The sequence below is a fragment of the Letharia lupina genome (assembly GCF_014066315.1).
Source record: "Letharia lupina isolate WasteWater1 chromosome Unknown contig_4, whole genome shotgun sequence".
In the NCBI taxonomy this organism is placed as follows: domain Eukaryota; kingdom Fungi; phylum Ascomycota; class Lecanoromycetes; order Lecanorales; family Parmeliaceae; genus Letharia; species Letharia lupina.
In genome coordinates, this window is record NW_023502973.1 from 2485933 (window position 1) to 2512649 (window position 26717).

Sequence of the window (26717 nt, forward strand, 5' to 3'; positions counted from 1 at the left end):
ACCCTCAGTCCAAGCCCCATTCTTGGCTTCTCCGTTCGTGTCATCCATCTCTTCGGCTGCCTCTCCCAGCTTTAGCATCCTTGCCACTTTCATCTGTCCGTCTGTAAACCCTAGTAGCGCGGCAGATTCCCTCTATCACGCACAAGTGTTCCTGACGCTCCAAGCAACGATGAGTCCTCATTCCCATCTGTGTGACTTTGGAGCCTCCCACCAGCAATGAGGTTTGAAGGTGAGGTATTGGAGTGAAAGTACTAGGTTCCAAGGATAGCCGTTGTGTCGAAACTCGGAGTGGGGTCATTTGCAGGCAGATGTGCCAGAGGTGGAGCTTGTAGTAGAAGGAGGATCTGACATAATTTGGAGGGACGTCGGCTCTCGAGAGGTTCTTCGAGGAGGACTACTATGATGGATTATGTCAGTCATGTTTCAGTCTTAGTATAGTGATGTAGATCCAGTGAGACGTGAAAAGAGTCGTCTGAATTCACTTCGAGAGGCGCTAGCTTGGGCGATTCATACCACTGCGTGTATGAGGCAGGGAAGAAATTTAGGCGTGGATGAAGAAGGTAGGCAATGCATACTCAGGGGTCGGTCATGTGCAGTGCATTCCTGCACCTTCGGGTTTTCTTGGAATTCTTGGTACTTGTTGCCGTGGCTGTTCATTGCCTTAATGTGTACATCATTCTGTATACATGGTGCTCCAGAACAGGGCGTTGTGCCCTTTCCTTTTCTTCATAGCTTAGATGTGAACGAGTTAAAGATCAAGCTGGAGATTTTTGATGCTTACTTTATCTAAAGATACTGATCTTTTTTGATGCTTACCTACTTTATCTAAAGGAAACTGATCAAGCGAGGGACAGAGTCCATCGATCATGAAGAGTAAATCTGTTTTGTAAGTCTGTCTAGAAGATGCTGGTCTCGGATTGACATAATACTGGGAAGCATCACGTAAGAGGAAGAAGGAACGTATCATTCTGTCCACCAGATTCGGAAACCATCGCTTCTCGTCATCACTCTACAACTTGTGGTCCGCTCCGTGAGATTTCCAGTATTCGCAGCCCCAATCCTTATCCATCGCCTCGGTCACGCTCGTGGATCTACCATCTCCCATTGGCTGTCCCCGTTGACAGACTGCCTCACGAAGGTTTTTCTATCCTGCGCTTGATAGAGGTCAACATCGGTAACCTGCAACGCGAGGAAGTCGTAAATGTGGACCGTCGTCCTATGCCGGTATCGCTTGGCAGGCCCGATGTACTGATTTCATGAGGCGGCGTAGCCATGTTGAGTCTCAGATAGGAGGGGAGAAACAAAGATCACATGGTTGGCATTGGTAAGAATTATATCAAACCATGTCAGCAAGTGGAAAGTTTGGAGTAGCTAAGAGTGTAGGGCATGACTTACACTCCAGCAGCTAACGAGTTCGCCCAGTTCAAGACAAGGATCTTCTTAGTTGGGCCCCTATTCTGGAAGTCATCTACCATGTTTCTTACCGCGCGACCAGAACTTGCCGTAAAACCGTAGTTTGGGATACCCTCAGCGTTTACAGCAGAGACGATGTTGTGCATTAGATTGTCGAATTGGACGAACATGAGAACTTGTTCCTCCTCCGGCATTGAACGAATGAGATCGATGATATTTGCTACCATGTCTGGTGTCTTGGGCTGCCTGCTCCAGAAGCTTTCTTGCGCCTGTGTAGCGTGCACTGGCTTGGCATGTGTTGATCACTGAGTTGTATAGATCGTTCGTATTGTCGTCGGAAATGCTGTTAGTATCTTGGAGATCCCCATCTAATCGCATCACGAGCGGGCTACAGATTTTGGTCTATCACTTAATCAGTCATTTCCAGGTCGTTGTCCAACATGTCGTTGATGGCTTGGAGATTGTTGCTAGCAATGGAATTGCTTGTCTGATTGGCGGCGGTAATTGTAGGTCGTACGTTCTTCGTGTAGACATAAGCGCAAGTTTTGAAAGGCACTCTTCAACTGATTTGCTGCTTCTCATGTTGACCTTGATGCGTCTCTATCGTTGATAGTCGTTCTTGTTGAGACTTCCGCGGATAAGCCTCATATCCATAGACCAAAGTAGCTGCTGGAACCCATATTTACCGCTTCCTGCATCGATCCGAGGAAAAACGCGTTAAATTAGGGACTGCATTTGATTCACCAATCCCCACATTGTTCTACAAAAGTCAGTATCTAGGGTGACTTCTGACAGATCATGAGGCCCACCTGACGAACGAATTGGTCTTTCCATTGCTGCGTATGAGCTTGTCTGCCTATATGCCAGACAGCAAAGTGAGTCAAATTAAGCGCGCCAAATTGGTCAGCATCTGTATTACGTTAGGTTAAGGATCGAGGACAGCACAAAGACAGCTCGGACCAGGGAAGATGAGTGTTCACGGAAAATGTGAAGGCAGAAACTGAAGTGGTTTCATGTACCTACCTTAACAACCAAAAGCGGGATGTGACTTATAAGTGTTAGGCTCGGTCTGAGGAAAAACCTATACAATACTCCGGGCGCACAGACCAGCAATCACGAATACAAGGATGGCCTCAGGACTCTCTAGAGAGAGCCGCGAGAATGTGTCTGGTCATCAGTGATCGTCCAGGGGAGCATGGACCTCCACGTCACCCGTCTTGAATGACCGACTGTGGTCTTTCCCTATCGAATTGGAGGAGACAGCTGGAGGAGCTCCTCTGCAAAAGAGGCAGCGAGGGCCTGGAATACGCTGTATCCAAGAGCAAGGAAGCCATGGCTATGAGCACGGCTGCGAGCACTCCGATGAAATTCCTACCTGGCCCTGGCCATGCAAAAAGCTTTTCTGTCAAGGGGAGCAGGCTCATGCAAACGCCGGACTTGCTTCCTTAGAACCTGCTCTATTCTAGAGCGGTGAGTAGCAGCGGCATAAAGACCGGAATTGTCCTCACGGTATCAACGAGCTGCAATGATCTCATGGGAGCTGTGCGTGAAGGAGCGGTTGGCAATGCTCATCAGAGCATGGAAAAGGATGCAGCGGAGAAGCCAAGATACGGCGGACGACGGCTGACACTACGACAAAACCAAAAAAAAAATCTCTTTTCGTTTTTTTCTTCGCGATTTCTAGTAACTCTCTTCAAAATATTCTTTTTAGAATATTCTCAACTCTTCGAGAGGTACTTTTTGAGGCACTCTTTAGGGGCTACTCTCCGGGGTACTCTCCGGGATACTCTTCGGGGTACTCTCCGGGTACTCTCCGGGTACTCTCCGGGGTACTCTCCGGGGTACTCTCCGGGTACTCTCCGGGATACTCTCCGGGGTACTCTCCGGGGTACTCTCCGGGGTACTCTCCGGGGTACTCTTCCGGGTACTCTTCCGGGTACTTACGTTTTATGAAGTTCTTCGCAAAAAGAAAAAAATTTACGGGACTTTCCGCGGAACTTCCCGCGAAGTTTTTTTTTTTTTCCGAGTGATTTCTCGAGTAAATCTTTAAGAAACCCCTCGAGTAATCCTCTAATTAAGTACTCTCTAAAATACCCTCCTCGAGTACCTCCGAAAGTATACCCTCGAATAATCTCTTAAATCTTCCTCGAGTACCCTATAAAGAATCCCCTAAAGTATTTCTCTAAAATATTTCTTTAGAAAATCTCTTCAAATATTTTTTCAAAGTCGCGGGAAGATAAAAAAAATTGAAAGAAAAAGATTGGTTTTGGTTTTGTCGTAGTGTCAGCCGTCGTCCGCCGTACAAGAGCTGGTAGGGCCAGGATTTCCCAATTCGTGCTCTAGAATACAATCGTCGTACTGGAATCTACAGCGTCTCAAACCAACGGCAACCCATTGTCACTTCTATTGAGCTCTATCTTTGATTTGTGCACTGGACGCCTCACTATCACTCTCACTAAGCCATCATCATCGGAGCAATGTCAATCTACTCAGAGAGCTAGTCCTTACGGAGGGCAGCCGGAGCAAGGTAGACCGAGGAAGTTTGCTATCAGATATCCGTTGAAATAATGTCTCGCATAGCCGATGGCAATGTCTTCGCAGACCTCTCCGGTACCTCAAATTCCACGACTGAAAATCCATACGATGCATTGCTCGAAGCATGCAAACAAGAACCGGTACACCACAAAAATCAAGCGTATGTGTGGCTGGAGAGCTGATTGTCCGAGAAACAAATCCAGCTTCGCTATCAGACGCACCGCGAGACTCGGAATGACCAACAAAAAAGCAAGTTGACCTCTCCAGATTTCTCAGGGTTCATCATAGACGAAGTGCTGCACAAGCTCGTCAACCCAGAGATAAATCCAGGATACGTCGATCCGAGAAATTGCCTGGTCTTTTGGGCAAGACCACCAAAACGTATCCGGCAGCTCGTGGAAACTTTACAGAAGCGGCTACTTGGATATGCACCTAGTCAGCAATTGAACGCTGCCTGTTTATTACATGCTCATTGCTGCAGGTCTCTGGCTCATGCCTGTCGGATGTCTTCACATGACCGTTCTCGAAATCACGCATTCCAAAACAGAGGCGGAGATCGAGCATCTCGTGAATACTATGGAGAGCAAAGTGCCGGAGCTTACAGACTTTACATACGATCATCGAGCCCGACTGGTTAAGCCAATGCTAAGCTACGACGCTGCAGCCATTGCCTTGAGCTTTCTACCGGCCGCTGGGGAAGGTTTACCTGCAGAGAAAGCCGCCAACGCTGATGCTTACACCTATCACCATCTACGCAGAGACATGTACGGTCTTTGCAGATCTGCGGGCGTCGAAGTGGCTTCTCGTTACGTTGTCCCATCTTCTCATCTTACAATCGCACGCTTCGTCACTCAGAAGGATATCTCGAGCAAAGACGGCAACGCCGTTGATCGTGGGAAGATCGAAGGGCTTGTGAGAACGCTGGAAGAGATCAATGGAGAGCTACGGGCTAAGTACTGGTCTGAAGACAGCTTGACCAGCGAAGGGAGCTGGACTGTGGGCGAAGAGAAAGGACTGGATTATCGGAAGGGGACTTTGTGGTATGGCGGTGGGCATAGTCATCATGAGGGCAAAGGTTTCAACTTTGACCAAGATTGAGGTCTTGGACATTGCACTCCCTTGGACTTCCTTTACGCAATGTATCAGGCAATTACCGCACTCTAAACCCGACGTGGAAGCACACTGTAGAAAGACTTGGACCAAAAATCTCAGAACTTCTTCTCCGTATCAGGTCGACCAGATCATTATGAGCCCACTGGAGGATCGGAGATATTTGCCACCGAAAACTAGTGCCTTGGCACACATTTCCAAGCGAGCCGCACCCCAGAAGTTGAAATCCGAACCTCATCGGCGTCCGCGACCACACCAACATTAACCGCTCTATCGTACGAAACCAAACCACCTGAATACAGTCAAGATGGTAAGCTCTCCACTCTCTCTACATTCCCGCCAATCGCTCCAAGAGAAGAGCCTGCTGGCTCTGCGGGAAATGGGAACAGGTGGAATGCGAGCTCGAAGGGCGAGGGGCGGTGGGAGAGGAGGCTACATTGGAATCGAGCTAGAGGAGGGATGGCTTCAAGAGCAAGACCCGAAGAAAGAAAAAAATGCCAAAGGCAAGAACGGGAGCTCCGTCGGGTTCGATATCCTCCGCCAAAGCAGCTTTGAAGAGGAGGAACATCAGCACCAAGGCACCCTCTCCACCTGCACTGCGAACCGGGAGCCATGATTTTTTTTGCAGCCGTACCATTGCTAACGTATCTACCCTTTAGGTCAACGTACGTATCTTCGGAACCCATACCCCCTCTATTCCGCCCTATCGTCACCATTGAGAGTTGTTCTCGCCCTCGAATCATCCTTCAAGCCTCTGCGCTACAGTTCCCCCCCCCAAACGGGCAATACTGACGCCGAAACCTTCGCACCCCAGGTTCCCAAAACCCGCCGCACCTACTGCAAGGGCAAAGAGTGTCGAAAGCACACCCAGCACAAAGTCACCCAATACAAAGCCGGAAAGGTACGTCACAATTTCCCCCCCCTTTTCCCCTCTTCCACCACCACTCCCCCACTCCCCCAGACCCCCATCTCCGCCATACCGGTACACCCCGCCCGACTGACGCCCCCCCGTGCGTTCCGTGCAGGCATCCTCGGTCGCCCAGGGCAAGCGCCGCTACGACCGCAAACAGTCCGGCTACGGGGGCCAGACGAAGCCCGTGTTCCACAAGAAGGCGAAGACGACGAAGAAGGTCGTGCTGAGGCTCGAGTGCACGAACTGTAAGACCAAGGCGCAGCTGTCGTTGAAGCGGTGCAAGCACTTTGAGCTGGGGGGGGACAAGAAGACGAAGGGGGCCGCGCTGGTGTTTTAGATGTGTGCTGGGGGGAGGGAGGGAGGGAGGGAGGGAGGGAGGGGGATGTGCTGCTGGATGTGATTACTTGGCTATGGCTCGATGTGAAATAGTTACACACTGGATGCTGAAGCATTGAACTACGTGAAGCATCAAGAGTAGATCTGTGGCTTCTTCTCGGGTACCGTGACTATACAACTCCGATTGACCTTCCTGAGACCTCTTCTACCCTCGTACGCGCGCCGAATCAACGCCCCTTTGGCCCCTCGGCAGTATCCTATACGCTCGACGCCATTCATAGCTCTGTGGACGACGTGCCCTTCCCTTTCGCCTTCTTCTTGCCGAACTTCCACCAGTGGCTCTTGGCACTTTCGTCAACAGCACTATCCCCATCCGCCACATCCATCCTGAACCGCCTCACCGTCCCCGCATCGCTACCTTTGCCATCATCATGAAAGCCGACTCGACCAGTCTTCCGCCGCAAGATACGCGGGGTGACGCGTCGTATGAAGCCGCGCAAGCCGCTGCGTGCTTGGTCGATCTTCTCGTACTCGCGGCGGCGGGTGGATGCTGAAGTCCAGTCGATGTTGGCGGCTGGGACGTGATTTGAGTATTCGTGACGGTCCTGCGAGCTTCCCGTGCCCACATCATTTGCTGCCGAGACCGATGAGGCGGCCGTTGTGTCTGCTGTTGTAGGGCGCGGAAGGGTAGGTAGGCTGCTTGATTTCAGACGCTCTTCGGCTTGCATGGCAGAGTAAACGTCATCGCGGAGGTCTGAGAATGCTCGGAGGGACTGGAGAGCCTGTTTCCCGTCACGAAGGACTGTAGGAGGAGGCCAAGTAGTGTTGTTCCTTGGATTAAGTCGAGCAGGTCGACTAGTCTGAGTGCTAGCTGGCTGATTGACCCTGAACGAAGAGCGCCTGGAAGAAGAGGCCGACGGACGAGTCGTTGTCGGCGCTCGACCTTCGCGTCTGGACGAAGAGGCTGAAGGGACCTGCGAAGTCGGCGCTGTGGAATTGCGTCTGGTGGATGGTCTGGTAGAGGCTCGATGCGATGTTGTAGGGCGGGAAGACGCTTGTGTGTTGGTGTAACTCTGACGTCTACTGCTCCGAGGTGGAAACGAGACTGGATTTGGCCTCTTCGGCGAGTCCTGTTCCTTACGCTTTCCCAGAGCGTTTTGAGAGAGTGGTGTGGGTGACGTCTGCTCTTGTGCGGTTCTGAAGCTGGCATTGGATGACCTTGAAGGAGAAATGTCGGCGGTCAGGGCAGCTAGCCTTTGCTCCAGCTCATCTATTTTATTGTTAAGGGCATCTCGAGGCGTTTGCTGCACACCGCGAGCCTTGTTCTGGTCTGCACTGGATGATATATTTGAGCTCATCCTGTTGAGGTGTATGACTTCCAGGTCTCTAGCTCGATTGTCGTCCGCATTGGGTAATATGTCTAAGCTCATCTCCATCGCATGTGTGGCTTTTTCCATCTGCAGCAAGACAAGGACTGATCATCATAAGTCGGAAATGTTTCTGATAGTTGAAAGTGTGTAGGATCGAAGTGTGCAGCGCCGAACAATGACCATGCAGTGCCGAGCAATGACCGTACTGTCAGCTCCAGCACGGGTCCAATCCGCCTAAACGTTTATGTCTTCACTGTGAAATTTCCTAGCAAGTATGGGTTACTGCATGAATAAGACATCCATTACAGGATCGTATCAGAAGCCTTTCCTAGGACCTACAAGCCAACCAGTAAGTCGGAAGATAGAAATCCATTAACAATATGGGGAACTCGTGCTTGATCAAACAATGGCAGTATGCATGGCAAAACGCACAGAGACAGACTGGAAAACATATCTTCACAACCTTCAAAGAATCTAGCAAAGTTGGAAGAGCCCAGCGAAGAAGCTTGGAAAGGTGGTTGTTTTAGTGGCAGGAATGGGATATGGAGTGTGAGGCATGCTCCGTGAGTACTTCAAACACATGGGGCATTTCAGGCCTCTCAAAACCATTGGAGTAGTATTGGTAAAGGTTATTCAATCAATACTTTATACTGCATTCGGTACCGCACATTGAGACGCTATTGGAGGCTCTAACGTTAGCAGGTGATCTGGGAGTGTCACACCGCTCAATCCCTTTCTCTCCGCCTTGGTGGGGCACACTCTCACAAGACATTGGAATAGAAGGTATCAAATGAGATCTTTAAATACTGTATGTGAAAGAAAGACAAGTGGCAGTCCTTACGATCAAAGGAAAGGATGCTTTTACTGGGAACAAGGAAGGAGTGGAAAGGGAAGGAGTGCGAAAAGAGGCGGGAAGGATCTGCCGCATCAAGCGGCCAGGTCTTCTTTATTCGGCGTGGGCCTATCGAGTTAGGTAGGACTTAGGGTATTATGCCCCAAGAAATTTGGACTATCACATTGATGTCGTGGAGATGCTAAAGTTTATAGGGTATTCAAGCCTCCTCGTGAGATCGTTGTGGAGTATCGGATGACAGTCACCCTTAAATTGTATCTACATACTTTATGGTCTTTTCTATCTACATCGCGCTGTAACCCAGCTGGCCTATATCCAAAAGAAATCTGGATTTCAGCTTTCGTGGAGATGTTTGGGAATCCGTGGCAGCAACAGCCAGATACCCAACAGTACAGCCAGTAATGCCAGAATAATAGGCTGTAGAGTCTGCACGCCTCTGGCATTTGCTATTGCTCCAACAGCAAAGGGGAGGACAGCGGCCCCTCCTCCGCCTACAGCAGCAGCAAACCCTATAGCAGCCACGTGAAGTTCTTGTGGCAGGAGCTTCGTCGCCATGATGACAGCAGATGGGAATAAAGGACCTATGAAAAAGCCCACGAGAGAAATGGCAACGGCAGAGACAATGAATTGAGGCACGAGCCAAAACAGTAGCTCAAGCCCAAGAGAGCAAATAATGTAGAGGGCAACAGCAAGTCTTTCGCCAATCTTGGGAGTGATGAACCCGAGAGTCACTCGTCCAATGGTGATACCGAGCCAGAAGCCCGTGGCTGTCATACCAGAAGCGAAGGGTTGACCGTGGCGGACACGTATCATGAAGGTGACGATCCATCCACCTAAAGAAACCTCCGTCCCCGCATACGCAAGCAAGAATACCGCACAAATCCAAGTGACCTTCTGTTTCAAGGCCAGACTTGTCTTGCCCTTTTCATCGCTGTCGGCGCTACTGTTGTCATCACGGTATTTCGCACCCGTCTCTTTCCAGAATGCCCAAGTGCCTCCACATATCTCCAGGGTCACAACACCAATCATAATGTACTCGAATGTCCACCAGCCTAGGTGCCCCTTCGTGACCATAGTGGTAGCTATCAAGGGACTGATCGTCGCTCCAAGCCCATAGCAGCCATGCAACAATCCCAGAAGCTGGTTCGTATGGTCCAATGTGCCAATCCAAGCATTCCATGCTGCGTCGAGAAGTCCGTTGCCGACCCCCGCAAGAGCAAGGATAGTCACCACGGCAGGATATGGAGGGTGCGTAGCAATGACGATGTAAGCGATGACTTTGCATGAAGGCGCGAGAACTGTAATCCCACGCCGGCCACCGAGGCGATGCAGACGATCGCTGAAGAGGGCAGCGAAGGTGTAGCCGGCAAAGGGAGAGAGGAAGACGAGGGAGGTGACAGTGTAGGATAGGCCGTAGTCTGCTTCGATCTTGAAGAATCAGTATTCAGCATTTCCTGTAAGACTCGCTGCTTATGTGATTGCCTACATATGGTACCAATGCACCGTACGAGCCATCATTCATTCCAAAATTGAGGAATGCGAAAAAGATGGCAGCCAGACGGTATGTATTGATCCGTGGGCTGTTCCATCTCTGCTTAGTCTCCACGACATGGCTAGCAATGGGCCCAGGGAGTTCCGAATTTCCCCACATTGGCGTTTGCAAGGAAATTGGTTGGTCTTTGGAAGAGGGTAGAGTTGCCATTTCCATCACGGTGGTACTGGTGGCCATGTCGACGTTGAGCAGGGACGCTGCCGTCCACCTTGAAGCTCGAACTCGTGTCTGGATCCTCCGTAGGATTGAATGGGCTCAGCACTCAAGAGACTTTTGCACTCCATTGTGGGAAGGAAACGAGAACTCAGCGTGGAAAGGAGATTTTATGTGGCAGCTTCAATATCCTGATTCTTGAGTGGAGAATTGGGAGAAGCGGGACGGGTTTTGCTAATCGTATCTACCCCCATTCGCGCCATACCCCCATTTGCGCCATCTTAAATCCGACAAATCCGACATAGATAGCTAGCACTACCATAGCTACCACTACCACTCATTCAAATAGCCTACTACCACAGTCTACCATAATGGCCAATACTACGGTACCATAGTCGCCGTCTGTAGGCCTAGCATAGTAGGTATCCCTACCCTAGACTCAAATGTGGCCTACTTAAGCCCAATTAAGAAAAAGACTACTATATCTCTTACATTAGGCCTACTACTACTATTGAACCTCGCTCTATTACAGTAACAATAGCGAGATAGAAGAGATAAAAGAGGTAAGAAAATAGTAGAAAAGAAGAGGTAGAAGAAGAAGAGGTAGTACAAGAAGAGGTAGTGCCGGTTTTTTCAAGACATGGTAGGCCGATAAGGCCCAAAAAACGGTGATTTAGGCTCTCCGATATAGAAGCCTTGATAGCAATGACAGATCAATATTATTGTGCTAGTTTGCCATACAAATTTGGTGAAAGGTAGGCATTTTGGTGTTGCGTCGGAATTGTCGGATTTAAGATGGCGCGAATGGGGGTATGGCGCGAATGGGGGTACTCGTTTCCACCCCCATTTGCACGTTACCCCCATTTGCACGCTCTTAAATCCGATAAATCCGACATAGATAGCTACCACTACCATGGCTACCACTACTACTCATTCAAATGGCCTATCACCATAGTCTATCATGATAGCCAATGCTACGGTACCATAGTCGCCATCTATAGGCCTAACATAGTAGGTGTCACCTCGGACCAGCTATTTTTGAAGACACGAAGAGAGGTAGAAGTCCTATCAAGAAAAAGGCTACTACACCTCCTATACCAGGCCCACTAATACCACTAAATCTCGCTCCACCACAGCAATAACAGCGAGATAGATGAGGAGCTACTCCGCCACAGTGGCGGGCTCTACCGGCTTCATCGGAGGCTTCATCAGAGGCTTTACCGCAGTAAGGTGGAAAAGGTGGAAGAGGTAGAAGCGGTGGAAGAGGTAAAAGAGGTGGAAGAGGCGGAAGAGGTGGAAGAGGTAAGAAGGTAGTAGAAGAGGAGGTAGTAACGGTTTTTTCAAGATATGGTAGGCCGATAAGGCCCAAAAAACGGTGATTTAGGTTCTCCGATCTTAAGCCTAGATAGAAATTAAAGACCATCATTATTGTGCTAGTTTGTTATATAAATTTGATGAAAGGTAGGCATTTTGGTGTTGCGTCGGATTTATCGGTTTTAAGAGCGTGCAAATGGGGGTAACGTGCAAATGGGGGGTGGAAACGAGTAGATACGATTAATCGTTATGACTACAGAGGTCTGCACCGAAAGTCCTGCACCCGCCAAGACTCTTGCGCTCAGACTTCGGATAACGCCCCACCTAATGCGTCTGGAGTTCTTCGGAATCGCACCTAGCCCTAGCCAGGTTTCGGGGCTTAATGCCCCTATCAAGCCAAAAGAAGTACCTAAAGTCCCATCCATGCGCTGTGAGAAGATATTTCTAGGCTTCCCCTCTACAGGGCCGCTTTCCGAAAGTAGGGTTAGGGCTGCACTAGCGCATGTGCAGGACTTTCGGTGCAGACCTCTGTACCAATGTAACTTTTACTAGTCGTAGGCTTGAAAGCGTACGACCGCTTTCCCATACATTGAGAAAATAAGCAACACCGCATTACCATTGTACCAGCGCCAATAGGAATCGAACCCGTTACGAATTAAATACCTCTGACCTCTTCGGGGAGATGTGAGTATACCAAATTGACGGTCGTGTCCGTAGTAAGTAGTAAGCTGGGTGCCGTTAATCCAGCATTTGTTGTCAGACTCGGAAGCTGACTTCTTTTGGGATTACCGTCCCACTTCTGGCGAGGGTGCAATTCCCGTGCAGTAAATTCCCGTCTTTTAGGGTATCAGTCTCCACTCTTGTCCGCGGGGGCGCGGCGTCTTCTTTTCCTTCACCACTTGGGCAGTAGATGTGTAGAAAAGCGGTCATACGCTTTCAAGCCTACAACTAGTATTAGTTACTGTTTAGTGACGGCCTACTAGTGATCACCTCTTGGTCTAGTCGTAACAATTAGCAAAAACCCGTCCCGCTATTACTACCTGTCTTAAGAAGTGCCCGGAAAAACGTATACCTTGACAATGGAGGGAAGAAAGACAGTATTGATCACGGGTTGCAGCCCAGGTGGTATAGGTTACGCCTTGGCTACGCAATTCCAGTCCAAAGGCCTCCATGTCTTTGCTACAGCTCGCAACGAAAAAGCAGTTACAGATCTCAAGGCTTTAGGCGTCGAAGCCTTGCAGTTAGAAGTCACTTCTCCCGAAAGCGTTGCAGAAGTCAAGCGGCATATCTCCGAACGGACCAATGGTTCCTTGGACTATCTGGTCAATAATGCTGGACGCAATTATACTATTCCAGCTCTCGACGTCGATCTCTCTGAGGTCCAAGCCACGTTCGAGACCAATGTTTTCTCGGTGATGCGGATGTGCCAGGCTTTCGCTCCTCTCCTCATCCAAGCAAAGGGCACCATAGTCCAGGTTGGTAGCGTCGCCGCAGTAATTCCCTACGTCTTCGGCTCTGCATACAACGCATCCAAAGCAGCTCTTCACGCCTACAGCGACACTCTCCGCGTTGAGCTCGCGCCTTTCGATGTCAATGTGATGGTGGTGGTGACGGGTGGTGTCAAAAGCAACATTGCCAGCATTCGTCGAGAGCTGCCGGAAGATTCCCTATACCACCCGCTCAAGACTGAATATGAGAGAAGACAAAAACATTCGCAGGAGGGGGCTACTGAAAGTACAGTATATGCGGAGGGTGTGGTAAGGGCAGCGCTGGGCTCCAAGCCTCCACGATCACTGTGGAGAGGACACCAGGCATGGAGCGTCTGGCTGCTCCTCACGTTGATGCCGGGAATGTTCTGGGACTACTATTTTACTAGAGTGTTTAATTTGACCAAGCTTGGCTACCTTGTCAAAGCACAGAGAAAGAAAATGTGAAAAAGAAATTATGAAATGGCACGAAACACTGGGCAAGGCTGGTGCCAGAAAAAGTGGCAGTCGAGATGATACGTATCCCTAAAAGATCGATCAGAGCAGCGTGAACCATGAGGCCGTCTGTTATGCAATGCTCCGCACCAAATGATTCTATTCATGGATAACAGATTTTTCGGGTTGATTTTCCAAACGCTGTCAAAATCTGATTTTTCCAGCGCCTCGGACTTTCACTTTTACTGACAGCTTGCCTGACACCAGCAAGCTCTTGATGCAGCACCAGGTCCTACGGGATCTGTCTTCGGAAGTAACACCGGAGAAAAATCGGCCCGCGTATGAGTACTTCGTCTGAAGCGATCTTGCGATAGACGATGTTTCGGGCTCAAACAATCATGAAAGAAGTTTCATCATTGCTTGCCTTATTCAAGCCATGGCGGTAGGTGCGCTCGAAATAAAATAAACTTATCCTGCCTCTATGCCCCATCTCGAATGCCAACAGCTTCGACCAAGCGCTTTTTGAACTGTCCTTTCCGAAACTTAGTTCAAAGAGCGTCCAGCATCTACAATTCTCATACTGTTTTCCAAGAGTCGAATCTTTAACTCTACAGAAAGCCTTGGAAGTTCGACCTCTTTCGCCGGGTCACGTGTAGAGTCACTTGCCTTCCTCACCAATGGACCACCAGTACTCCAATCCGCAATGCTTAGATCCCGACTTCCAGCACATTCTCGGCAAACATGCAGAACCCATCCCCCAAGCTAAACACATACCCAAGATTGCCCATTTCGTCTACAATAATGTGAGACAGCTATCGTGACTAGAATACGCTGTTATCCGCGCTGCCATTGTCAATCTTGGAATGGAAACCGTCAATGTATGGCTGCCAGAGGAGCTCAAGCTGGAGGGACAGATACGGAATTGGGTCCTGGAAATGCCAGAGGTGTGGCTCCGGAGGATTGCTCTGCCTACGGTAGTCTACGGTGCTAGAATTGAGGGCTCGGAACACCAAGTGGATGTCGTTCAACTCAAGATCTTGTACGAGGAAGGAGGTTCGTTACAAGCCCTTGGGGCTATGGGCAACATACACTGACGTATCTTAGGCATTATGATGGACAACGACCTGGTAGCCTTGAAGTCTTCCGACGGTGTCATCAACGATCCCACCAGTCGATCAACAGTAATGGCCATGCAAAAGGGAAGCGATGGTATACCTAACAGCATGATAATGTCAAAAGCCGGGTCGCCGTTTCTGAAAAGATGGATGCAGCGTTACGGTGATGTAAGGGAGAAGCAGAACTGGGGAGACTTATCGGCGAGGACGGGATATGAAATGTATCAGGACAAGGACCCTGATTTGACTGTGCTGGACGGACATTCATGGTTCTACCCTCTCTCATATGAAGATGAAAGTGAATCGGCCCTTAAAAGTCTGGCGTTTGGGAAGAGCTGGCATGACATCGAGAAAAGTTATGGTACCCGTCTTTGGTATCCAACATAGGACTTTGCAAAGCTGTTCACACCCAACGTTGTGCGGGTGATAGATAGCCCCCTCTTCTGTAAGCTGAGGAAGCTCTTCGATAACCTGATTAGTGATGGCTATTATTCCACTCCTTTAAGACAAGAACGTCAACTGCACCATTACCTGGATTTCAGACTTAAAGAAAAAGGACCAGAGGATGTTCTCGGATTACAGAATTGCAACGGACGATCTCGACGCGAAATGGATCGATTCATCGGGCTTTAGCCGTCATGGATGGGCGCCAAATGGGACTTTGCTACAGCAGGACGAGACCTCAGCATTTACTTTTCGAAACTTTACGACTGGCTCCTATGCTGTGTTGCCAGTGCCTGCCGATTGGGACACAAGAGTCTGGACTGTCCGAACAGAGTTCCACATGGGCAGAGAATCGCTCTCTGACGGGGGAGTATGTGGATTGTTCAAGATCAGGATGGAGACAGGTGGAGAGATACTCATTCGGATCAGGAACGATGACCCCTTTCCAGGCGTTACACTGAACGTGCAATAGCATGGAAATGAGTTGGCGAAAGAGGAGTACCACAGATTTGATGACATGGACTGGGTTTCTGCTGGCGGGTAGGTCGAGGATACTGTTTTGTATTTGAACTTGAGGCGCACTGGAATAGGGGACTGACGTCTTGATACAATTTGGCACCTCTCAAAAGCGGACCACACGAGATGGCCATCATTTTTGATCGCAAAGAATCAGGCATGATCAAGCTCTTTCTTGACGGCAAGCTGCTTACCAACGAGTCTATTTCTCTCGTCGCTTCTCCGAAGATCGGGCAAGAACTCTGGTTCAACGCTCTGGACTGGGACAATCTTGACACAGGCTTTCGGGGATCACTTAACCGCTTTACCATGTACGCCGGTGCCCTCACACCGGAAACCATTGTCAAACCCCTGGCGCCTAAGACCCCAAGAATCTCTACATTGGCAGCTGACCTTGATTTACCGCCCGTCACTGCTTCGCCCTGGGCATTACTATTTCCATGTGTCATGGTTGTGCTATTGCTATTCTTTGTCACTCGGAGAAGGAAAGGCTTGATAAGGCTATCACCTCGCTTGGGACCAGCTTCTTCCCGGGCACACAACAAAATACGTTCATACCCTCGTTACTCTGTTGAGACTTTAGAAATGCACAGAACGAAAGAACCACAGAAGACGGACTGACGGTCTTCGCACTGTGGTGATTGGAATGTGCCAATCAGAAGGCGATAGAGAGGAACAAATTCACCCCCCATCACGAGGCTATCCCGTCATCTGGCGCCTGGGGTGCACAATATCTTGGCTGTAGGGCCGAATCCTTGAATGATGCACCCTGCCGGATGATGGGATAGGACATAGGGTAAAAATGAGAAGCGAAGGCTTTCAGTGCTACGAGTTCTACTTCGAGAGCGGTCACAAGAAAGTTGTGGGGAAGGTCTGCAGAAGCATCGAGGCATGGGCTCTTCACCAACATTGGCGAACAAAAAGCGTTGAGATGATATCTTCTAGATTTCGGAGTCTTGTTTATTTCGACTCGTGGAGATGGGATGCCTCCAGCCTTTCATGCTTTGTCTCTTGACTCACAGCAGCCAAGCTGGCCAGGGCTGTTATGGGGCCTCGAATTATTCACTGTATGCACAATCAAGGGCTTAGATTCCATCTTCGACTGGGCTATTTGCTGACTCGTAGAGTTTCTAAGAGCCCACAAAGTTGCTCTTCTATGATCATAAGTAATGAATGTCAGCAGTCTTCTAGCAGCTTGGCTGGCACTTGGCAAAACAGCGCGATCGACCCCGCCCTCTCTGTTCCTGCCGCTCAACTCTCCCTTCATAACCACAGCAGAAAGCTATGCGCAAACGCAGACATGAGAATCACCCAGGTATGTCTTACATTTCCGGCCGTCTCTCCTCAGTAGCGCTAGATTGACCGTGCACCCTCCAACAGCTCTACACTTACCCTATCAAGTCCCTCCGCAGCGTCCCTCTCACAACAGCCATCGCCTCTCCACATGGATTTCCCTACGACCGGCGTTTTATGCTCGTCAAAGTTCACGATGGCAAAACATTCTCGCCCCGCTCTAAAAGCCACGCCAATGGCAACTTGGAGAACATGACCATCACGTACTACCCAGAGCTAGCACTATTCCTCCAGAGCATCAACTCGAACGGGACGTTCACAGTCACCTACGATCCTCCAGACAGAGCGAGAAGGAGCTTGGAGATACAGTTGGAGCCTGAGGTGGCACACTTGGAAGAGATGGATGTGCGGCTCCACCAGAGTCCTGCCAAGGGGTACAAGATGCCTGAGAGGGTCAATGCTTGGTTCTCAGAGTGCTTTGGCTATGATGTGATGCTGTCATACCTTGGGCCGAATCAACGGCCGGTGCTCGGGAATTTGTCTCCCAATGCCGCTCAGGATGGCGGCGCTGCCAGCAAGTCGTGGCTTTCGAGCATCACTACGAGTATACCAAGCCTCTTAGCCAGTAAGGATGTGGAAGGAGAGGGTATCAGCTTCGCGGATGTTGCCGCCTACCTCGTCATCACAGAAGAGTCATTGCGAGATGTCGATTCGCGATTACAAGACGGTACACGAATGGATGTCACGAAGTTCCGACCCAACATTGTCCTTTCAGGTGCCGCAGCAGCATACGAGGAGGACTATTGGGGTAGCATTACCATAAACCCCAACAAAAAACAGGAGAAGAATAACGTCACAGAGATCGTACTGACACAGAACTGTGCAAGATGCGTCAGCATCAACGTCGACTACTCGACAGGCAAATCTGGAACCGGCGAAGCAAATATCCTTAAGAAGCTGATGAAAGATCGGAGGGTAGATAAGGGCAACAAGTACAGCCCGATCTTTGGGCGTTATGGGTTCTTAAAGGGAGCAGCAGCTGGGCAGGTGATTGATGTCGGAGATGAAGTCACGGTTTCGAAGACCAACAAGGAACGGACTACATTTCGTAGGTCATCAGTTCGTGATTAATTAAGAGCACAGCTAAAAGGAAGCTAGAATGGCCAGGAATGGGAAGCTGAACGAACAGACCGAGCGGCAACAACAAGAATACCCCCAAGTGCAGCCTACTAATCCCAGCCCTCACCACCACGATCCCCTATTACACGTTAGTTGTCGACTAGACAGATTGATCTGTGGGGAACGCACCTTGGCCTTCTCCATCACGACCGACTTCGCTTTCCTCCCTTCCACCGGATCGCTCAGAGTCTTCACCATACTGTTCGTCATGCTGGCCTTTATCCTCACTACCACTATCCTCTCCCATCCCTTCGTACCGTGCATCTTCACCTTCCGGGCAGGAGTCCCTCGGATGCCCACGGCCAGCGGCATGGGTCCTGGGCCGTTGGTTCGCTCTGTCGTCATGAGATGCCGTCCCAGCACCACCGAGTTCCAGCACCACTTTGAGCACTGTTAATTCCTTGATCAGACCGTCCATTCCCTGAGACCTGGTCCGAACTTCCTCGAGCAATTTGCGGAAATCCTTTATAGCAATGTCCAGCTTCCTAGCTATACCGTTGTTTTGTTCGGAAGGATGAGTCCTAGCACCCTCATACGCGTCCTTGAGGCTACCCCAAAGCCGATATGAAGCGTCATCGAACCCAGAATGCACACCAACAACATCGCTTTTGGACTGACCCTTACTCGGAAGATCTTTGCTGTCATTACCCTCGATTTTGCGCTCCCACAGCTTCTCCAAGATGGTGTGGCCGGCGTATACCTCAATACCACGAACTTCCCGTTGATACTCCTCTCTGAAATTGGCAAAGAATGACATAACCTCTTTCACCTGCTTGAAGAGAGTACGTATGGCCTTTTGGGCTTCCTCCGACGACATGTATTTGCTGGCATGGCTAGAGCGACCTTGGTAATAGGAGATGCTGTCCCGGCCTCTTTCTCTCTCGTGAGCGCGGATGGCTACTGATCGATGTCTTGTCAATGGACTGTCTCGATTTCTGTCATCTTGAGGATCCGCGACCTTTGATTTACGCCGGGGTATTCTCTCGTCTTGATCCTGAACAGCTCTTGGACTTCTGCGGTTAGGTTCACGACTGTGAAGCTCTTTTTTGTCTCTCATGGCTGCAAAATACTATTTCTCAAAAGCAAGGCGTTTCAACGAGCACGTCCAGGGCAGAGTGCACTTGGGACTGTGAAGGAAAAGATTTAACAAGATCCGCAAAATTCCCTGGGGAAAGCTGTATTTCTGTGGGGAAATCATCGATAAGGTTTGTTATTCTCGTGATTGCCCACGATGTTTTCGTGCACTGCGATGAATGGACGGAGGATATGACAAGCATGACGTGCCCCTGTTTGTTTGGCTGCAGCATGTGCACTCTGTACTCTGTCCTACTACGGCGGCGAGCTGTTATGCGGGAATCCAGACGGACTAGGCAAGCGATCCACGTTGACTTGGTCATCGCTCGAGCGTCGGATAGATGATGAAGTACCTATACCTCATCATGCATGCAAGCAAGCGTTGAGAGGAGAGCAACCTTTGCAGCTCCCTTGCGCCCTGAGGACCGGTCCATACATACATTGACATCCTGCAACAAGCCGCCTTGAATCATGGCTTGGCGAAGTGAGACTTTGAGCGGAGTCATCGTGCGGGGCATGTGACCTGATGGTCTCCCGAGACAAGTACCGAGCCGCTCATTGAAGATAGGTGCAAGCGGAGTACAGCATCTTGCATGCGGTTATCTGCGTTGGAAAACCGGTCCTCTAGGTGACGGCGTTGTTGCGGTCGTTGACACCTTTCTGAGTAGGCAGTATATAGTCCGAGCCATATTATTCGTATATTTCCAGCTAGGCCTTTTCCACTGCACCATTCATCTCTGGCTTCTTGATTGAGCATAGCCACATTCTTGATTCAGAAGACGCTGCGTACTCCACGTTCGGAGGGTGGGCACCCTTGGGATATTTTTGGCTAGGGTGGGTTGTCTCAAATACGTATCGTTGAGAACGGTAGCAGATTCTTACGAGATTGTTTCATACATTGATGATTGTTTCGATGGAGTGTGAAGAGGGGCCATTGAATAGATTGTTCATGGTAAACATCAGCAAGGTATTCGGGAGCGGTCTGATATAATGCAGAGATAGATTCGGCATCTCCTTTGCCAGAGACGGCGTTATTCAACAAGTCGTGCACTCGCCCCTATATGTACCATACTCAAACAGTCTATCCCTCTATCCCATGCCATTCCCAAAGCCTAGCGTATCTTTTGCCTAAGCCTAACCCACTACTGGTTACATATCCCAACCAAGGTCATTCAGAGGGTATATACAAACTCCGGATTCTCTCTAGAAGCAAGTCAGCATACTCATTCCCAGTGCAGCCTGTCGTCCCCATCGCCGCGATGGGTTCAGACTCACTTGTCAGTTAAATCTAGCCACTCCTGATTCTCCAATTTCCGATACTGCGGCTGCGCCCTAAAGGCCGCTTTCTTCTTATTCTGATTCTGGCAGTACCACCAAATGAACAACAGATCTACTAGGCATGCGGCCCAGCAGCAGATGATTGTTATCTCGGCGGGTACGTAGCGTGGGGCGTCTTTGGGTCTGAATGTCTGCGGCCCGATAATGTTGCCTACGCAGTAGCCAATGAGGTACAAAGCAGCGACGGTTGTTTTCTTAGTGTAGCCGGCTACATTGCTGGAAATGAGCGACAGAAGGGCAACGAAGCCCGTAGGGCTTGCTTGGGTGAGGTAGTAGCCTGCCAGACGGCCGCCGTCATTGGATAAGGGCAAAGCAACGATGAGGATCATGCCAAGTATCGAAATCATCAAGCCAGAGGTGCTAACCAAAATTCTGTTGCCCAAGCGGTCACCTAGGTAGCCACAAACAATCAGAGAGACAACCTCAACAGCGCCGCCGGGTGTGCCGTAGAGAAGGCTTTGGTCTGCTGTGTAGCCGAATGAGACGATGAGTTGGCTGAAGAAATTGCTGATGCCGCCATTGGGGATGTCACCGGTGAGGGCGAAGAAGACCATGGCCCAGGTTAAGGGGTCGAGGAGGGCTTCTTTCAGTTGGTAGGCTTTGAAATGCTTGTTCCCGATCCCTTGTTGATTGACGCGGACTCTTTCGACGGCTAGGCGCCGGTCGTTTTTGCTGAGCCAGCGTGCGTTGAGCTGGTTGTCTGGGACGAAAAAGAGGAAGAGGCAGCCGATCGTCGCCGTCAGGAGACCCGTGACGAGGAACACAATCTTCCAAGGCGCAATGGATGAGCCGTGCAGCGCCGCGCCTTTAGCAATGCCGTAAGCTACTAATCCGCCAAAGATCTGTGCAAAGCCGTTGAAGCTGAACCAGATTCCTATTCGTGTTCCTTGCTCTTTCTTGGTGTACCATTGGGACGAGAAGAGTGCAAAGCCGGGTGTCACGGCAGCTTCGAAGATACCAAGGAAGAAGCGAACGGCGATGGCGCCGGAAAAGTTCTTCACAGCTGCCATGCAGCAGAGGACCAGGCCCCACAGGATGATGCAGAAGGAGGAGTATTTGGCGAGAGGGAGGCGCTGGAGGAGTCGATTTGTTGGATACTCCCAGGCGAGGTAGCCTGCAATGCGTCAGTAATGAGGCTTAGGGAGACAGTATAATATGGTGAGCGTACCGAAGTAGAACATGCTGCCCAACCATTGGTAGTCATCATTTACCAGGCCGATGTCCTTCTTGATGCCCATCACACTGGCATATGATAGCGTTGTTTCTGTCTCATGTCAAACCAGTTCACCGGCAATCAGGTGGAAGCCATACTATCGAGATAGTTGAGACCGTAAACAACGCATAGCAGCTATAGCCATGTCAGCAGTGCACCTTTGCCGTCGCTGTGTGCTACACGTACCGGCAGAATATTGAGGTCAATCTTCCGCAGCAGTCTTCTGTTCGTCGCTTCATCTAGGACCAACAGTTCCCCGTCATGGTCCTCAAAAGCTTTCATCGCTTCATCGGCATCATTTGCATGCTTGAGGACTTGGGCCGGCGGTGCCCCATCTTTATCATCGAAGAGGGTCTGCTCCACGTCAGGGTATGATGGTACTTTTTCGTCTGCCATGCTGCTGCTGCGTATATCTAGTGAAGGTCGATGGACTGGAGAGGTTCAACAGGAAAGCCAGTGCTGTAGAATTCTGCTTGGATTCTCTTTCCATCGCAATCTTGCTCGCATTTAGCTGCGATTGAGCGCTGCCGACCACCACCATGACGTCGAACTGCAGGAAGCTTGGGTGACACTTTGCTAGATACTGATTGACTCGCATGATAAAGAGCGTGGGATTCCGATATCCAGGTGGGGAAAGAAAAAGAAGAGACGCCTCGGACTAAAGAGGAAGGTGGAATGGGAGAGCTCGTAAGGCTGAGCTAGGACTGCTTGGATGGCTCCATGTCAGGGCCTTTATCCCAATTGAATTGCAGTACATGCCTTTTATCCTCCGCGACTGCATCTCGACTACTACGTTGGTTAGGAAATCAACATTCCACGCGGTCAAGCTCCGTTACTTCGCTTCTCTTTCGACAATGGCCTCCGGTTTCCCTCCACCAGCAGTCCGCGAAATGGCCTTTGAAGTCTCCGCTCTCCTCAAAGAACGCTCCGAAACCGTTTGCGTGGCCGAAACAGTACGCTCAGCCTCTCCAGCATCCTTCTTGCCTTTAGTTCGCAGCCCAACAAATGCACCAATGCCTGAAATCCTGTCATAGGCCGCCGGCGGTCTCATCTCCGCCTCCCTGCTCTCTACTCCTGGCGCTTCGAAGATCTACAAAGGCGGCTTGACGCTGTACACGCTTGAGTCACGCATTGCGTTTGCGGGGTGGACTCAAGACCATTTGAAGTCATATAAAGGCCCTACGGAGGATGTGGTGAAGGGTTTGGCGGAGAATGTGAGGGGGACGCTAAGCGCTACGTACTGCGTCTGTGAAAGTGGGACCGCAGGACCGACAGGAGGGAATACGAGGAACCGGACCCCGTGAGTCTTACATTCGTATCTCGGATGACCGATCAGGCAAGCTGCCAGAAAATCCGGCAGCCTTATGCACTGGCATCTTTCACGTTTTGTGCGCTCCTAGGTCATACGAGAAGAAGATATGGCAAACGATATGAAGAAACAATCCGGACAGAGTCCTTATGAACCATGAACCCCAAACTTCGTGCTCATATTGCCAATATTCAAGGCCTTCTCTACCATTGTTATTGCCAAATTTCCTGGCAGCGCGCTTGCGAATCGAGGGTTAGTGGCTGACTTGAGTCTATATTGTAGGGGCTACGTTGCGCTTGCGGTAGCGACGGAGAAAGCAACATCAACGAAAGAAGCTGAAACAGGATTGGGAGGTGACAGAGAAGGAAACATGGTTGCATTTGCGGTCGAGGGATTGAAGCTTTTGAGAGATGTCATCAAGGGCAACGCGAAGCTTTGATGATGGAAAGTATGGCAAGTGTCATCCGCATTATGAGATCCAATCCTCGTCTTCGGTTTCTCCAACTGCTCTTCCATCTGCCGAAATCTACAACAGTACAGTGATCCAACTACAAGTTTCCGACCTTTTTGCCAGTCTGCATGCCAGGATGGTTGCCCACGGCGTGAGCTCGGATTGCCCTCGGGATATACTTAGGTGTTTGGGGCCCCAAGAAAATGCCTTGTTTGCATTGCCTGGAGGGTAGCGGAAGAATCACCGACGTCAAATTTGTGTCTTTGAATTTGACGGAGAATGTCTGCTCTCACTACAATGTTCCACCTCGTCGTCTCCTACCCATAAGTCCTGACTTCACAGGCTTCCTTCCCTCTTCTTCCCTCTTCATCACACTCACTCGCACTTTGTGCCCCTCCTCCCAACCCCCAAGCACAAATAGCTTCAGCATTCCAGGCGCATATCATCATGAAGCTGGCAATCTTTCAATATGTGGCAAGTGCATACCTTCTCCTAATACCATCAGCCATTGCCGACATTGCCCTCGATGGAAACACCGTTGGCGACCCTTTCTGCCATGAAGACGGCCAAGGGGGGCGAGAGAACAATTGCCATTACCGGCTCTTGTGGTCCGCTGACAGGTTTCTTGGGTGTTGCTGACCAACGAAAACATTGCTACTGGGCAGCCAATGTCTGAGTCTAGCAGCACGATCCGAATCAGGGTTTTTGCCCAAAGCTCCACCAACACCTGCGGCCACTGCACGACCAACTTCACCTGCATGACTAAGACCAAACACAATGGATTTCTTGGGACCGATGATGTAGATGCCTACAACAAGGCTCAGATCACTCCAGTGGATATCTATAATGGGTAACAACAGGCCCTTTTTAACTCTTTCCTCGTCAGGCACGAAGAGCAGTCATCCGCAAACGCGGTCTACGAATACACAAGCACAACCTCCACTAATTTCCAGGCATCCACTGATGAATTTGACCCGCGTCATAGGCTCCAAACCGCCCTACAAAGATGCAATGGCGCAGACACCGTCTGCGCCATCGAGTAGCTCAATGAGGATTGTCTCGTCCAAACTTACATCGCGGAACAACTAGGCCCGGCCAATTGCCCGATGCTCCCTGCTTGCCTGGCCACCTTACATGCGAGCTGTTGAACCCGAGTACTTGTGACGATTGTCTTGGGGGCACGTGAGCGTTCTGTGGAAATGTGGGTGATGGCTGGGAGAGGAGTGATAGGGGCTGATGTTGGTGCGAAGGGGAGTACGATATTCAGGTCTAGAGGATCGATGTTTGTGGTGGTGACGAGGCATGCGACTTCAAATCACGATGCAAGGCTGTTTTTTTCGTTGATGTACAGTCCTCCCGGTACTTCTATTCAAATCAACAGCCATTGAAGACGCGCATCCATGGGTTTGCAGCAACAACACCGTAATCAATGTGCCCCGTATGTCTCGATGAGGTCCGTCTGGGGCAGGGAGATAGTACCCATGTTGCAGCATCGATATTTCACTTGCCACCGGGCTTGAACTGCTGTCCGAACACGATGATGCTTGCGGCCATCGAGCTTTCCTTTTCCCACCGGCGACATCGCTAGTTGTCTGTCGACTCCGCAACTATCTACAACACAGGCTTGATGTGAGAAGAACATATTTTCTCTGCGCTACCTCGTTCACTGCGCCGTCGACCGGGCTTGGACCCCACACTCATGGCCAGGACCCCAAGGGCAACGCTCCTTCGCAGACCCTACGCGTGTGCACGTTTTTGTGTTTCTTCCCTCCGTACAACCCTTTCAAGCCCAGGAACCGGGTGTTTTGGCGTCAGAACCCTGTCGGACATACTTCTCGCATGTCGCATCGCCTAGGGGGGACCCCTGACTGGATGCTCGACAGTGGCTTTCGGGAGGTGTTTCTTGGGATCTATGTTCGGCGTGCGTTGGTCGGGGTTGGGCTCGTCGACGAGCTGGATGGTGGTGTTGCGAACGATGGGCTGCTACCATTGGATCTGCCGGATGCTGTTTCGACCTCCGAGGTTTGTCGGCGCTGTTTGGGTCTAGGCTGGTTTGCTTTGATGGTCACACATTTCACGCGTTTTACCACACGGGACATCACGGGAGACACATGTTTCCTTCGTAAGGCTAAGCAATTCGATTGAATTATTGATTACCTACGACTTCTTAAAAGTCCGTAGCCATATTCTTTAAGGCGAAGATCCTCTCGCCGAACTTTGAACCACTGACACGAAATCTCAAAGATGCAAATCTAGCCACCGTGCCACCAAATGTGATCTTTCTCACCAGCGGTGATGAAACAGCTCGCACCTGTCACAGTTCCAGGGATCCTAGCATACCAAGGGCCCACTGCTAGCGTGTCAAGGCCTTGCGATCAAGACGATTCCTAATATCATGCCTAACTTGATTCGTTTCTGAATCACCAAGGCGTCCAACTCGATACTCGTTCTGCCTTTTGTATCTTGATTCCCTCAGGCTAGAATCGTCTTGACCTGATAACTCTGTCGGTAGAGCACAGTGCGTGTAAGAAGATGATGAAGTTTCTACTCTTGGGGTCGCTGGTAAATTGATATAGACCGTTTCCCGTAGCCACCAATGAGAGAAGCTTTGAGGTAACCTTAAGATAAGGTCAATAGCCGCCTTCCTACACTAAATCAGTTATTAAAAATCAAGAATTAGAAAGTGTATTTCGAGTATAAACTCACATAACCGTATTGTCCATATTGAACGGCTTTATAGATCATTTCTCGTACGCATCGCCACAAATTCTTATCAAAGTCTGACTGCTCAACAAGTATAGACCGGCGCCGCTGACACGTAATTTTTTGGCTAGAATCTCCGCATCGTATTAATTGAGTTCTAGATCACTGGCTATAAATATATTAACAAGGAATTCTTGGACTTATTGATATATTGCATCAGGGCTGGGAGCATTAGGTAGCTTTCTCATGATTGGGTCGTCAAACTCCTGAGATCCTAGTGAATTTTCAAGGTTCGTAACTCGGGTAAATAGGCCCAGGCTTGGCAGTGGCAGGTGTAACATTGCTCCGAATACCCCTAATGGCGCGGGCTGTTCTAACTCCTAATCAGACGAGCCGTGCGCCCGTGCCCGACTCCGAGTTTCGCAGACCGATTTTCTGACGGAACCCTGACCCCACTCTTTACGTCTCCGCCAATCAGAAGTATCGAAGTTTATACTATCTGCAAGGCCTAAGTCTGAAAAGGTTAGCAGCTCGTTAACAGTTCCGCGTAATCGTATGAGGATTGAAAATATCCGAGGCGGAATCGGACCTTTGTGCGTCCACCGCGCCGG

General features: G+C 50.1%; 11 protein-coding genes across 11 annotated transcripts; 6 read left to right on the plus strand and 5 right to left on the minus strand.

Annotated features, from left to right (window-relative positions):
- Positions 1-1077: 1077 nt before the first annotated feature.
- HO133_008217 (uncharacterized protein) lies at positions 1078-1640 on the minus strand (the record flags this gene model as incomplete). Its single annotated transcript, XM_037299085.1, has 2 exons — positions 1078-1216; positions 1396-1640. 2 exons carry the CDS (start codon positions 1638-1640, stop codon positions 1078-1080), a joined length of 384 nt encoding a protein of 127 aa, XP_037156421.1.
- Positions 1641-3980: 2340 nt separating this feature from the next.
- On the plus strand, positions 3981-5046 carry HO133_008218 (uncharacterized protein; the record flags this gene model as incomplete). Its single annotated transcript, XM_037299086.1, has 3 exons — positions 3981-4088; positions 4152-4383; positions 4430-5046. 3 exons carry the CDS (start codon positions 3981-3983, stop codon positions 5044-5046), a joined length of 957 nt encoding a protein of 318 aa, XP_037156422.1.
- A 319-nt stretch (positions 5047-5365) lies between these two features.
- Positions 5366-6308, plus strand: HO133_008219 (uncharacterized protein; the record flags this gene model as incomplete). The annotated part of the gene is made up of 3 exons (XM_037299087.1): positions 5366-5583; positions 5779-5959; positions 6084-6308. 3 exons carry the CDS (start codon positions 5366-5368, stop codon positions 6306-6308), a joined length of 624 nt encoding a protein of 207 aa, XP_037156423.1.
- A 274-nt stretch (positions 6309-6582) lies between these two features.
- Positions 6583-7743, minus strand: HO133_008220 (uncharacterized protein; the record flags this gene model as incomplete). Its single annotated transcript, XM_037299088.1, has 1 exon — positions 6583-7743. One exon carries the CDS (start codon positions 7741-7743, stop codon positions 6583-6585), a length of 1161 nt encoding a protein of 386 aa, XP_037156424.1.
- Positions 7744-8863: 1120 nt separating this feature from the next.
- On the minus strand, positions 8864-10259 carry HO133_008221 (uncharacterized protein; the record flags this gene model as incomplete). Its single annotated transcript, XM_037299089.1, has 2 exons — positions 8864-9958; positions 10017-10259. The coding sequence occupies 2 exons, from the start codon at positions 10257-10259 to the stop codon at positions 8864-8866; spliced, it is 1338 nt and encodes a 445-aa protein (XP_037156425.1).
- A 2369-nt stretch (positions 10260-12628) lies between these two features.
- HO133_008222 (uncharacterized protein) lies at positions 12629-13483 on the plus strand (the record flags this gene model as incomplete). Its single annotated transcript, XM_037299090.1, has 1 exon — positions 12629-13483. The coding sequence occupies one exon, from the start codon at positions 12629-12631 to the stop codon at positions 13481-13483; it is 855 nt and encodes a 284-aa protein (XP_037156426.1).
- Positions 13484-14334: 851 nt separating this feature from the next.
- HO133_008223 (uncharacterized protein) lies at positions 14335-15502 on the plus strand (the record flags this gene model as incomplete). Its single annotated transcript, XM_037299091.1, has 3 exons — positions 14335-14524; positions 14576-14947; positions 15093-15502. The coding sequence occupies 3 exons, from the start codon at positions 14335-14337 to the stop codon at positions 15500-15502; spliced, it is 972 nt and encodes a 323-aa protein (XP_037156427.1).
- Positions 15503-15672: 170 nt separating this feature from the next.
- Positions 15673-17970, plus strand: HO133_008224 (uncharacterized protein; the record flags this gene model as incomplete). Its single annotated transcript, XM_037299092.1, has 2 exons — positions 15673-15888; positions 16948-17970. 2 exons carry the CDS (start codon positions 15673-15675, stop codon positions 17968-17970), a joined length of 1239 nt encoding a protein of 412 aa, XP_037156428.1.
- A 98-nt stretch (positions 17971-18068) lies between these two features.
- Positions 18069-19075, minus strand: HO133_008225 (uncharacterized protein; the record flags this gene model as incomplete). Its single annotated transcript, XM_037299093.1, has 2 exons — positions 18069-18097; positions 18148-19075. The coding sequence occupies 2 exons, from the start codon at positions 19073-19075 to the stop codon at positions 18069-18071; spliced, it is 957 nt and encodes a 318-aa protein (XP_037156429.1).
- Positions 19076-20363: 1288 nt separating this feature from the next.
- Positions 20364-22039, minus strand: HO133_008226 (uncharacterized protein; the record flags this gene model as incomplete). The annotated part of the gene is made up of 4 exons (XM_037299094.1): positions 20364-21544; positions 21599-21694; positions 21742-21778; positions 21830-22039. 4 exons carry the CDS (start codon positions 22037-22039, stop codon positions 20364-20366), a joined length of 1524 nt encoding a protein of 507 aa, XP_037156430.1.
- A 458-nt stretch (positions 22040-22497) lies between these two features.
- Positions 22498-23391, plus strand: HO133_008227 (uncharacterized protein; the record flags this gene model as incomplete). The annotated part of the gene is made up of 3 exons (XM_037299095.1): positions 22498-22596; positions 22678-22943; positions 23235-23391. The coding sequence occupies 3 exons, from the start codon at positions 22498-22500 to the stop codon at positions 23389-23391; spliced, it is 522 nt and encodes a 173-aa protein (XP_037156431.1).
- Between the last annotated feature and the right edge of the window lie 3326 nt (positions 23392-26717).